The sequence below is a fragment of the Parasteatoda tepidariorum genome, chromosome 2, assembly GCF_043381705.1.
Source record: "Parasteatoda tepidariorum isolate YZ-2023 chromosome 2, CAS_Ptep_4.0, whole genome shotgun sequence".
NCBI lineage: Eukaryota > Metazoa > Arthropoda > Arachnida > Araneae > Theridiidae > Parasteatoda > Parasteatoda tepidariorum.
This window is the reverse complement of record NC_092205.1, coordinates 6,973,821-6,985,881: the sequence shown is the minus strand read 5'-3', so window position 1 is coordinate 6,985,881 and position 12,061 is coordinate 6,973,821. Positions and strand designations below refer to the sequence as shown.

The 12,061-nt window shown below is 32.5% G+C and overlaps 1 protein-coding gene across 5 annotated transcripts; it reads right to left on the bottom strand.

Moving 5' to 3' along the window:
- Nucleotides 1–4,626: 4,626 nt before the first annotated feature.
- LOC107453334 (zinc finger protein 271) lies at nucleotides 4,627–10,754 on the bottom strand. Of its 5 annotated transcripts, none has more exons than XM_043051382.2 (2): nucleotides 10,639–10,754; nucleotides 4,627–6,833 (listed from the first exon to the last, which is right to left on the bottom strand). In XM_043051382.2, exon 2 carries the CDS (start codon nucleotides 6,460–6,462, stop codon nucleotides 4,726–4,728), a length of 1,737 nt encoding a protein of 578 aa, XP_042907316.1. In that variant the 5' UTR covers nucleotides 6,463–6,833; nucleotides 10,639–10,754; the 3' UTR covers nucleotides 4,627–4,725. The 5 variants fall into 5 exon arrangements, with proteins under 5 accessions (XP_042907316.1, XP_042907315.1, XP_015925604.2 ...); XM_043051381.1 differs by having other exon boundaries at nucleotides 10,537–10,647; XM_016070118.3 differs by having other exon boundaries at nucleotides 10,212–10,640.
- Between the last annotated feature and the right edge of the window lie 1,307 nt (nucleotides 10,755–12,061).

The window sequence follows — 12,061 nt, the reverse complement described above, 5'->3', positions numbered from 1 at the left end:
AACTTCCGGGCAGCGGCCCGCGAGAAACTGAAAATAAAATCACAGAAAGGGACCAACTCGAAAGGTATTACTCGCAACTCCCTCAGGGAAAACATCTACATGTTTTTTGTAGTTGTTGTTGTTAATTTACGTCGCACTAGAGCTGCACAATGGGCTATATAAAAAACACTTGGTTTCAGTGNGGATGATCCGAAGACATGCCATCACAATTTTGATCCTCTGCGGAGAGGATGGCTCCCCCGCTTCGGTAGCCCGGCGACCTGCGCGCGAAGTCGAGCACTTTACGGTAGAACAGTTTAACAAAGACCCATACCGCACACCCTCAGTCACTAAGCAGACTGATCCAAGTAGTCACGCACCCGCACACTGACCGCAGCCAATGATGCTTGATTTCGGTGATCTGTTTGGAACCGTGTCTTAGCGATCAGTATACTGCGGGACGTTTGCACATTTATAATTTATCTTTGATAACGTAACCAACAAGGACGTAAGATCAATATGAAGGGATAGGGAGGCGGCAATTTTAGTAAAACAATATTTTGAAAGCTATCTGAAACTATATATTTATTTCGTGATTTTTAAAATGTTTCTATAAAATTAAATTACATACATTTAATAAAAATTGAATATATGTGTGAATTTTGGATTGTGGTTCTTATTTCTTGATTGTGGTAAATACAGACTATCAATATTTGGCAGTGATTAATAGCATTTTTTTGGTACTGCATAATTCAGAAAATATTTATTTATTGAAATTTTAAGTTTAAAATCTATTTGACACCTAGGCTATTGTAGTAGTCTTTAGGGGAGGAACGAATCTTCACAGCCCTTTCACAAAGCACCATCTTTTTTTTATGATTTTAAAAATATGGGCATATTCTTCATAAGAAGATTAACAAAGATAATAAATGCATTTTGGTTAAATGATTTTATTTTTCTGGGATAATCATAATCAGGGAAAGTGCATCAGATACGACCAAAATTATGCTTATTACTACAATGATTCTACCTCCACATTACACCAAAGATTGAACTAACCACCTCCATCATAAGAAGTCAAGTTCAATACCACTATTCCGAAAATAAGGAGTCCCGCAGTGGACTGATCGATAAGACACGGTTCCGGACCGAGGGTGTGCGGTAATGATCCTCGTTAAACTGTGCTACCGTAAAGTGCTCGACTTCGCGCGCAGGTCATCGGGCTACCGAAGCGGGGGTGCCATCCCCTCCGCAGAGGATCAAAATTGTGATGGCATGTCTTCGGATCATCCTCCGGGATGTTTCCCAGACCGTCGCCAATAGCCCATTGTGCAGCTCTAGTGCGACGTAAATTAACAACAACAACGAAAATAAGGTTTTGCTATTTTGAAATTTTTTATGTGGTTAAGTATAACCGAACAATTTTAGTACTCTTAGAATTTATCCAACGTAGGTTTTTATTAGAGAATACTATCTATTAGTTAGAACAGTGTTTCCCAACGTGGGGCCCACGCCCCACTGGGGGGTAATTTGATTATTAAGGGGGGAAATTCGAAAATGGACTCGACAAGAGTTTTACCCATTTGCTCCGGGCCATTTAAATACTATGCTAGATTTCGGTTCCAAAATTGAAAGAAAAAAAGCAAATTGTTAAATAATTGCGGCCAATAAATATTATAAATTCGTTTGATGAGACCAAAATATAAACTGGGTTTTTGGCTTCGTTAAGTTAACTAACATCCCAGTGGCATATGGCAGGCTCCGTGTAGAACCCTAGACGCTTTAAAATTTCGCTAAATAATGCAATTGTTCGCATCTGAATGGCCCGTCGCAACTTCTGTAGTGTTTCGCAACATTCAGTGATAGAAATCAATACCATAGTATGTCTTTTATGACTGCAATGCAACAGTAAAGTCTTTATTTACTGCTCACACTTCAACTCATAATTGTATTCTTGAGGCTAGTTATGAAATTTCTTTATTCATCGCTAAATTTGGAAGAAATCATACTATAGGAGAGAATTAAATAAAACCGTCAATATCAGCATTTCTTAAAACGGTTATTGAAAAAGATGTAGAAGCTATGCCACTCAATAACAATACTGTTAACAGAAGAATAGACGAAATGAGTGAAGATATTGAAAAACAACTTGTTGACAAGCTAAAAACAAGAAAATTCTCAGTGCAAATGGATGAATCAACTTTGATAGGCAGTTTGGCAGTATTGATAACTTACATAAAATATATTGATAAAGGGCATTTTGCTGAAGAAATGTTGTTCGGTAAAAGATTAGAAAGCACCACTACCTCCAAATATATTATATAATAAGCTAGAAAAAACTACTTAGATGTCAATAATATACCAATGAAAAATATAACATCTTGTGCTGCAGATGGTGCTCCTAATATGATGAGCAAGAAAAATTGCTACTTAAAATTGATGAAAGTTGAGAATCCAGAAATTCTTGTGCAATGTGTTATTGCATGGGTAAAAGTTGTGCATAGGGAAAACTTGGTAGCTAAAAACATCTCGCCTGTTCTAAATGAAGTACTTACATTCAGTAATAAAGTGTATCGATGATATTAAAGCTAATGCCAAATGTGAACGCCTCTTCAAGCTGTTTTGTGAAGAGCAAAATGCAGACCATGTGGGACTTTTACTTCACTCTGAAGTAAGAGAACTGCTTGAAAAGATTCATGGAACTGTTTGATACTCTTAGTGATTTTTTAAGCGACAAACCTGATATGACGTATCTGCTAACAGTCGAGGGTAAAGTATTTGTGAGTTACTTAACCGATATCTCCGAAAAACTATATATATTAAATAAGCAACTTTAAGGAACAAATAAAACTCTTGTTGATACAAAAACGAATACATTTGGTTTCATTACCCTTCGAGTTAAATCTGAAAACAAAAACTTGGATCAGTTCGTCCCCAAAAATTGAAAGTAAATGATACCGCTTTACTTGTTATTGTCGATCATCTGAAAATTCTATCGGCTGATTTGAAAGATTTTCTGATTTAAAACAAATTGATTTTTCAACACGGATGATGCAGCCAATGCTAGTGCATTTGTCTGGTATATGAAATATGCAGTATCAAGAAGAACTCTCAGAAATGCAAAATGATAAGTCAGTTAAAACTTTATTTTATATAAAAGGAGTGATTGCATGGCTTTCTGAGGAAACAGAAATCAAATACCCAAATATGCAAGAAAACTATTGTTACCGTTTCCATCTTCATATTTAGCTGAATGTGGATTTAGTGCTGTAAATGATTTACTGGTTAAAAAAAAGGAAATCGCCTGGATATAACACAGTGGGGAGACTTGGGGCTGAAGCTAACCGAATTGGAAACTAACATAAAATCTCTGTGCAGCAAGCATCAGACGCAAGGATCTCTCTAAATTAAAATATTAAATTATTATAGAAAAATCTTTATGAAAATTATTTCGAATTTGAATTTTAGTTTTTCATTATAAGTTTCATTATAAGTCAAAATTGTACTTACTGTGTTTCGTCAACAATTTCCTAGAGATTTCTCACTGAATCCTATCATTTAAGTTTCTTATGTGAACAGTTCAATTTTTTAATAATAAAAATTATGTGTATGTCACATAGGGGGGCATAAGAATTTTAAAAAGGCTTGAGTGGGGCAAGACACAAAAAAGGTTAGGAAACACTGAGTTAGAACATACATACATTATAACTAGAATGTATAATTTGTTTTGCTTTCAGACAAATTTGAGTTCGACTATGGATTGACTAGACTAGGGGACAAATATTCTGTATCAGGCCAAATCACTAATTTTTGCATCTCTAAGAGCCACATATTAGCTTTTTTTCACTAAGCCAAATATGAAAATAAAATTTCTCAGAAGTGAAAATTTTCAATTTTCATGCACAGAGATTTGGAGCTGTAAAAAGGAAAAGTGAAACTTGTGAGAGAGAGAACGATTAGACTTTTCCCCAGAGAGGGAAAAACGAAAAAAAAAAAACTGTTTATTTTGTTTTTAAATTGGTAGAGGTGGGCCTAAGGTAAAAAGGTCTCTTTTTAAGAACACAACAAATTTAATAAAACAAAAATAAATACAAAAGTAAACATCACGAACACGACATTTCCATGCGAGTACAACCTAGGCACAACTCTACCAATCTAAAAAGAAAGTAAACAGTTTTTTTTTTTCGTTTTTCCCTCTCGGGGAAAAAATCTAATCGTTCTCCCTGTCACAAATTAGACTTTTCCTTTTTTTATATATAGATCCTGCAGTGAACGGATAGGTGACCATTTTGATCAGCCTGCGTAGGGACAGAAGGTGTGCGATATCGGTTCTCGTTAAACTGTTCTACCGTAAAGTGCTTGACTTTGCGCGGAGCACGTCGAGCTACCAAAGCGGGGGAGTCATCCCCTCTGCAGTAGATTAAAACTGCGATGGCATGTCTACGGATCATCCTCAGGGGCTTTTCCCAGACAAATAGCCCATTGTGCAGTTAAAGTGCGACATAAATAAAGTACCTACCTACTCTTTTTATAGCTCTGAATTTCACTGAAATAGTTAAAGTACATTCTTCACAAAACTCCATTTACATAAACTATATGATTAAGATTTCTAAATATAATGAAAATAACAATAGACGGTACGACCACTATAATATAAAAAAATCTTTTATTACACTTTTTACAAGAATAAAGCTACTTAGCAGTATGAACAAAATCGCGGACACTTATATTACATAGATCACGAGATTAAGGTTTCTCACCAGTATGAGTGCAACTATGTCTAGTTAGATATTCCCTTGATGAAAAAATTTTATTACAAATACTACAAGAAAAAGATTTATCACCAGTATGATTACGACGGTGTGTAATCAAACTATTCTGATATGAAAAACTCTTGTAACATATGCTACATGAATAAGGTTTCACATCCGTATGTTCACGTCTGTGTTCAGCCAGATTACTCCTACATGAAAAAATCTTATTACATATGCTACAAGAAAAAGACTTCTCACCAGTGTGAACATGCATGTGCTGACTTAACCGATGCTTGTGCAAAAACTTCTTATTACATTTATGACAAGAATAAAGTTTTTCACCATTATGAATACGAATATGTTGGCTTAAATAATACTTTTGTGAAAAATTCTTACTACATATATGACAAGAATAAGGTTTCTCATTGGTATGAACATGAATATGCTTAGTCAGATAACTTTTCTTAGAAAAACTCTTATTACATATATTACAAGAAAAAGGTTTATCATCAGTATGAACCTGTATGTGCTGACTTAACTGATCCTTCTGAAAAAAATTCTTACTACATATACTACAAGAATAAGGTCTTTCACCAGTATGCATACGAATATGCTGATTTAAATTATACTTTTGTGAAAAGCTCTTATTACATATACTACAAGAAAAAAGTTTCACATCAGTATGAACCCGCATGTGCTGACTTAACTGATCTTTCTTAAAAAAATTCTTACTACATATACTACAAGAATAAGGTCTTTCACCAGTATGAATACGAATGTGCTGAGTTAAATTATACTTTTGTGAAAAACTTTTATTACATATACTACAAGGATAAGGTTTATCACCAGTATGAACACGAATGTGCTTAATCAGAGTACTATTCTTTGAAAAACTCCTACTACACATATTACAAGAAAAAGGTTTCTCACCAGTATGAACACGAATGTGCTCAGTCAGATGACTATTCTTTGAAAAACCTTTACCACATGTGCTACAAGAATATCGTTTTTCACCAATATGAACATGAATATGCTGAGTCAGATGAATCTTCTTTGAAAAATATTTATTACATACACCACAAGAATGAAGTTTCACAGCATGAGCACGACTATGTCTAGTTAGACATTCCTTCGTTGAAAAACTCTTATTACATGCACTACAAGAATAAGGTTTCTCACCAGTATGAACCCGTCTGTGTGCTGCCAGATGACTGTTCTGTGTAAAACTCTTATTACAAATATGACAAGAAAAAGATTTCTCACCAGTATGAATACGCATGTGCTTAAGCAGATTACTCCTACGAGAAAAACTCTTGTAACATATGTTACAAGAATAAGGTTTCTCACCCGTATGTACGCGTCTGTGCTCAGTCAGATTACTCCTATCTGAAAATTTTTTATTACATAAACTACAAGAATAAGGTTTCTCACCAGAATGAACATTCATGTGCTGATTAAACACAACCTTCTGTGAAAAACTCTTATTACATATAGTACAAGTATAAGGTTTCTCACCAGTATGAATCCGAATGTGCTGATTTAAATTATACATTTGTGAAAAACTCTTATTACATACACTGCAAGAATAAGGTTTTTCACCAGTATGAATAAGAATGTGCCTAGTCAGAGTACCTTTCTTAGAAAAACCCTTATTACATATACTACAAGAATAAGGTTTCTCGGCAGCATGAACATTATGCCTAAGCAAGTTGCTGTCTTTTAAACTCATATTGGTTTCTTAGTACATTAACACTTACACAGCTAAATTATCTTGTTAAAAATTTTTACATGCACTTTAATTTTAAGGTTTAATAAGGATGGACAGTCTTATGCCTGATTAAAATAAATTTTTATCAGAGCTACAATAGAAGTATTTAAGTTATACATCTAAGTTAGAGAAATGAATTAATGAATGAAAAAGAAGAAAACATAATATTAAAATATCATACACTATTACATTAGTTTTTAGGCAATGAAAATGCCTTTCTTGAATTTTTCACAGTGGTAGTTGAAACAAATTTTAAGATGTTAGATAACCTCTTCGTGGCTTTTATTCTAATTTAACTTCCAGGGTAATGTATTCAGCTTAGAGGAGCAAACCTAAAAAAATAGAAAATACTCTTTTAATGACAATTAAAATTATGTCAACAGGTAAAGAGGGCAAAATAAAACAAGATACCACCTTTAATAACTTTTGGTGTTTAATGGTTCAAAAAGATGACCTTAAATATGGTAATTATTCAATGCATATACAGACACAAAAACATACTTTTTCTGAATAAACATACCCTAAACTTCGTAGTGGTTGAAAATAAATATCTGGACAACATTTTGCAAAAACATCAGGACAATTTTTGTACAATAGAAACATAACAGAATACCACTTCTTATAAAATTTTGCTTTGTACGACATATTACTTTCAGGGTATCCACCACATTTTAGATTTTCAAATCCATGACTTTTCATGACTAATTCCAAGAATTTTTCATGACTTAACGAAGTTACTATTTTCTCCGACAAAAATGTAACAATAAATTTAAAAAAGCATTATAATAACATTCATTGAAATGATAGGTATAATCAAAACTGTTATACTCTGCATCTTCATATTTATAGATTTTAAATTTAAAAAACAGAGTAAAGATAGAGTTGAAGCAATGAAATAGCTGAAAAAAATACAAAAGCAAATATTTTTTCTGCAAAATTCTTAGGATACTTTTTTTGTTCATCAGAAAGGAAAGAAATACTCCTGATTTTCATTTCGGAATGAAAAAAATTCGCCAGTGACTGGCTTGCTTCAACTAGAATTTTAAATTGATAAAATAAAAATTATTCTGAAATCACAGGAAGCTTAAAAGATAATTCGCTCCAGAAATGATTTTTTTTTCTTTCATTTTTTTTAAAGAACACCATAATTTTCAAAGAACATAAAAACATTTTATATTTTAATAAAAAATGACTGTGAGTGGGGATTTTGTTACAAATTCAGATATTCAAGACACCCTGAAATAAGGGGGGGGGGAATAAATTCCATTTTAAAAATTAGATTTTTCGGCGATCTAAATCCATGACTTTCCATGATTTTTTTTAAAAAATACTTAAAATCATGACATTTCAAGAAAAATTTTTTTCAATATGGAAATTCATGACTTTCCATGATTTTTCGTGACTTTCCAGGTGCGCGGGTACCATGTACTTTCTGTGACTACTTGTGGAAGTCGGAATTTTTTAAAAATCCAACCGTCCGTAAGTACAATACGTAGTGAAATAACAATACGTAGTTAAAATTACTTTTGATTTTAGTTTGACTCTAGTAGAACAACAATTTGTTTTAATGAATTTTTACATTATTTAGAACTTAGAAAAAGAAAAAAAAACATTCAAAGTTTTTAAATAAAAAGTTAAGATACAAACAAGCTGATAAAAAAATGTGCAATTTTGCACATACGTATAGTGCGCAAAAAAAATAAACAGACTACCCTGAATAACTTTATATCTAATAATCGGGTCTTCACATAGCACTTAATGTTAATGGTACAAGGGGGTGACCTCAAATAAGCTAACTAATTAGTGCAGACGATATTTTAAGTTACGAAATCGGACAGAAAAACGTACTTTCTTTGAATTTTTTTGACGGATTCAGATTTCTGACCCCCAAAATATAAGGGATAGTCTCAATCTGGGAAACATAGTCCTAACAGTTTGGTCAGGAGAATGATCAGAAGTTTAGACCCCTTAATGTTAATTTTACTTTTTGCAAATTTTACCATAAACCTATATGCATGAGAACTTTTAATGTGAATTCAGAAATTTTTGCTCATAATTATAAAATTCGTATATCCAAAGAAAATTTGATGCAAAAATAACTTTAAGTAAATAACTTAAACTTAAGTTATTTTATTTAATACTAGACAAAAAAATTTTTTTGAATTGTAAACCATTTTTATATGATTGTAAACAATTAAATTTCTACATGACAAAATATGAGAGAAATCGGACGCATATGTCCTGAGAAATTGAATTTTAAGCACATGGCTATTTTAAAATTCGATTTCACCCAAATTTTGTCACGTAAAATTTTCTTCAAAATGATGTAAAAATTTGTATACCTTACAATTCAAATTTTTTTTGACTAGTATTAAATAAAATAAAAAATATTTACTAAAAGTTATTTTTTACATGAAATGATCTATGGATATATGAATTATATAATTGTGAGCGAAATTTTTTCTCTTAGCTTAAAAAGTTCTCGAGATACAGTGAAATACGCAAAAAATACAAATAGCATGAACATTGTGTTCAGACAGTTTTTAAATGCTATTCATCAATAAAAAGCTCATTTAGCAAAATAACAGAACAAATAAGAAATGGAGAGCTTACAGATTAGCATTTACCAACAATGTTCATATTTATTAAAAAATTTTTTATGTACAGTGTGGAAGAAAAACAATCCCGTGAGATAAACTTTTGATCTAATGATCCATCTTTCATGAGCTAGACAGGCGCAAGCTTTAGCAAACCATTTTTGTAAGAAATACTTTTTATTAAAAAATATTTCATACAATTTTGTAGTTTTAAAACTATAAATTAGATATTCAAGGAATATTTTTAATTATAATTTTTTTTAATATTTGGGAGTGGATGGGAGAATAATTTTTTAAAACTTTTATAGTGAGGAATATTTTTTCAGCCAAATTTATTGTATCATCAATGCTTGAAAAAATATCAATTTATTGAATCATCAACTACAAAAAATATCAAAAGAGAAGCACCTTTACAATTTGTGATTTAGTTTGAGGGTAATGGCAGTTTTTAGGAAGAAGGGATAGATCTCAAAATCTTTTTTTATTTAGGGGGATACTTCTCGGATTTTTGATATTAGTGAGGATCAAATTTTCTACCCATGTTTATTATATCTTCAACTGAATTCATATGACAGTTCTATTTAAAAGTTTCTAATTATTAGCGTATGATAAAACTCCTTCACTTATCCGTGAAAAGGAGAATAACAAAAAGCCCTTTCAGTCTGTAAACATTTTAGCATCCTAAATTCCAGACTCCCTTTCTATAATATCAAATGTCTCATAAAGATCTCATAATGTCTCATTCAGAGCCTCTTTTCAAGAGGAACTCAAAAATCATAATGTCCCACAATGACCTAGGATGAAATCTGTTGCCATGTTTCGTCTGATAACTGGCCACGATTGCCTGAAAAAACATCTATGTCGCATCACTGTGGTTCATGATCCCTTTTGTACATTGTGTGACCTCCACGAGGTAATGGACTTGTCTCACCCGTCTAGGTGCCCTGCTCTTATTTGTAGGCTTAATGTTATCTTTTTTGATGTTCAATTGTCTTTTAATGTGCCATTGGAAATAAAATAAAAAAACATTTTAGCATCCACATTAGCACATAAATAAATTTTATTGCATATATTATAAAATTTTAAACATATCAAGAGTTTTTCTTAATGTACCTAGTTACACAGCATGAATCCAATCCACAATTAGGATGATGATTATATTTAAATCGCTTTTTCTTTATTCAATTTCTTCTTTCAATATGAAGAGAAGAGTGCAGTAAAAATAAGATACTTTTTAAATAAATGAACCTAGTAAATAATTTTTATAAAAATTATTCTGGTCATCCTAAATACTAATCACTTTTGATGCTTTTTCGATAAAGATTGCTTAAATATTTGCAGAAGAAAAATATGTTTTTTGAACCGAACAAGCACAGTTTAGAAATAAGATTATCATAACTAATAGAGTGAAAGTTTTCACATTCTAAGAGTTTCATACTTTAATCAAATTATTGATTAAAACATTCTTTTTTCATAGAATTTATTTGCAATTTGCTACCAAACTTGACTAGACGGGGGATTTATTTACATTAATAGTTACCTATTTCTGCCCGCCTAAAATGCTGAAAAGCGTTGAAGTCTTCTGCATGGAAGCCGCTATAAGGAAGCGGTGTACGAACAAACAGCTGCAGGCTCTTTACTTGTTGCTGTTGTTAATTTACGTCGCACTAGAGCTGCACAATGGGCTATTGGGGCTCTTTACTTCCATTACTACTTCCCATATTTGCTTCCGGCGCCGGCAGCGGGATGCAAGAGGGTGCACTTGCACTCCCCTGGCTTTTTTTTTTAAACAACTAAAGAGATACAGAAAAACAATTTTGTTATAAAAATTTTTTATTAAAGATATTTTTATTCAAAAACAAATAGTCCCGCAGTAGACTGATCGTTAAGACACGGTTCCCAGCAGATCACCGAAGTCAAGCATCACTAGCTACGGTCAGTGTGCGGGTGGGTGACCACTTGGATCAGCCTGCGAAGGGACCGAGGGTGTGCGGTATTGGTCCTCGTTAAACTGTTCTACCGTAAAGAGCTCGACTTCGCGTACAGGTTGTCAGGCTACCGAAGCGGGGATGCCATCCCCTCTGCAGAGGATCAAAATTGTGATGGCATATCTTCGGTTTATCCTCCGGGATGTTTCCCAGACCGTCGCGAATAGCCCATTGTGCAGCTCTAGTGCGACGTAAATTAACAACAACAACAAATAATTAAGTAATTATTTATACATAACAATTTAAAAAAAATTTAATCAAACAAGAATTGTAATCGTCTTGTTTGCTGTCCAAATCTGTTTATAACTTTTTCCTTGAATTCTGTTTATAACTTTTATAATGGTTAACTTTTACATCTATAGAGAATCAAAGATGACTCAGAAGTCATCTTTGATTCTCTTCTTATGCACACTGAGCATGCACAAACTCGGCAGATATCTGAGCTATATTTTTAAATTTCATTTAATAAAATATAAATAATATTATATTTTCTATTAGTTATTTAGTTTAGCAAAGGTGTATAACACAAACTGGCTTCTCACAACTGTAAAGCTTCATCACACAATAAATATCAATGTTAAGCGTGCAGAAACACGTTAGTATGCGAAACTACTGTTTGTAGTTATTTGTGTTTCAAAGTCAGTAGCTATACAAGCACCATCAATACAGTTTCTATCGTGACAAAATTTGCAAGTACATGAAATTCGTACTTTTTATTATTACCACGTTTATATAAACTTGCCTTCGTGTATGTCTGTCCGGGTGGAATTTTGTAATCGATTTTAAACTAACTTCCCGACTAGCTACAAACTTCAAATTTGGCACATAGTTCAGAATTGGATGACAATGCATGAAAATGAAGAGAAAAAAGACATGCAAAGTAAAATAAAATTAAAATTTAAAAAAAAAAATATTTTCGAGATTGTCTTTTGTTGTCGATTCCATTATTTCAAATTATTACGTGTCAGGTGAAAA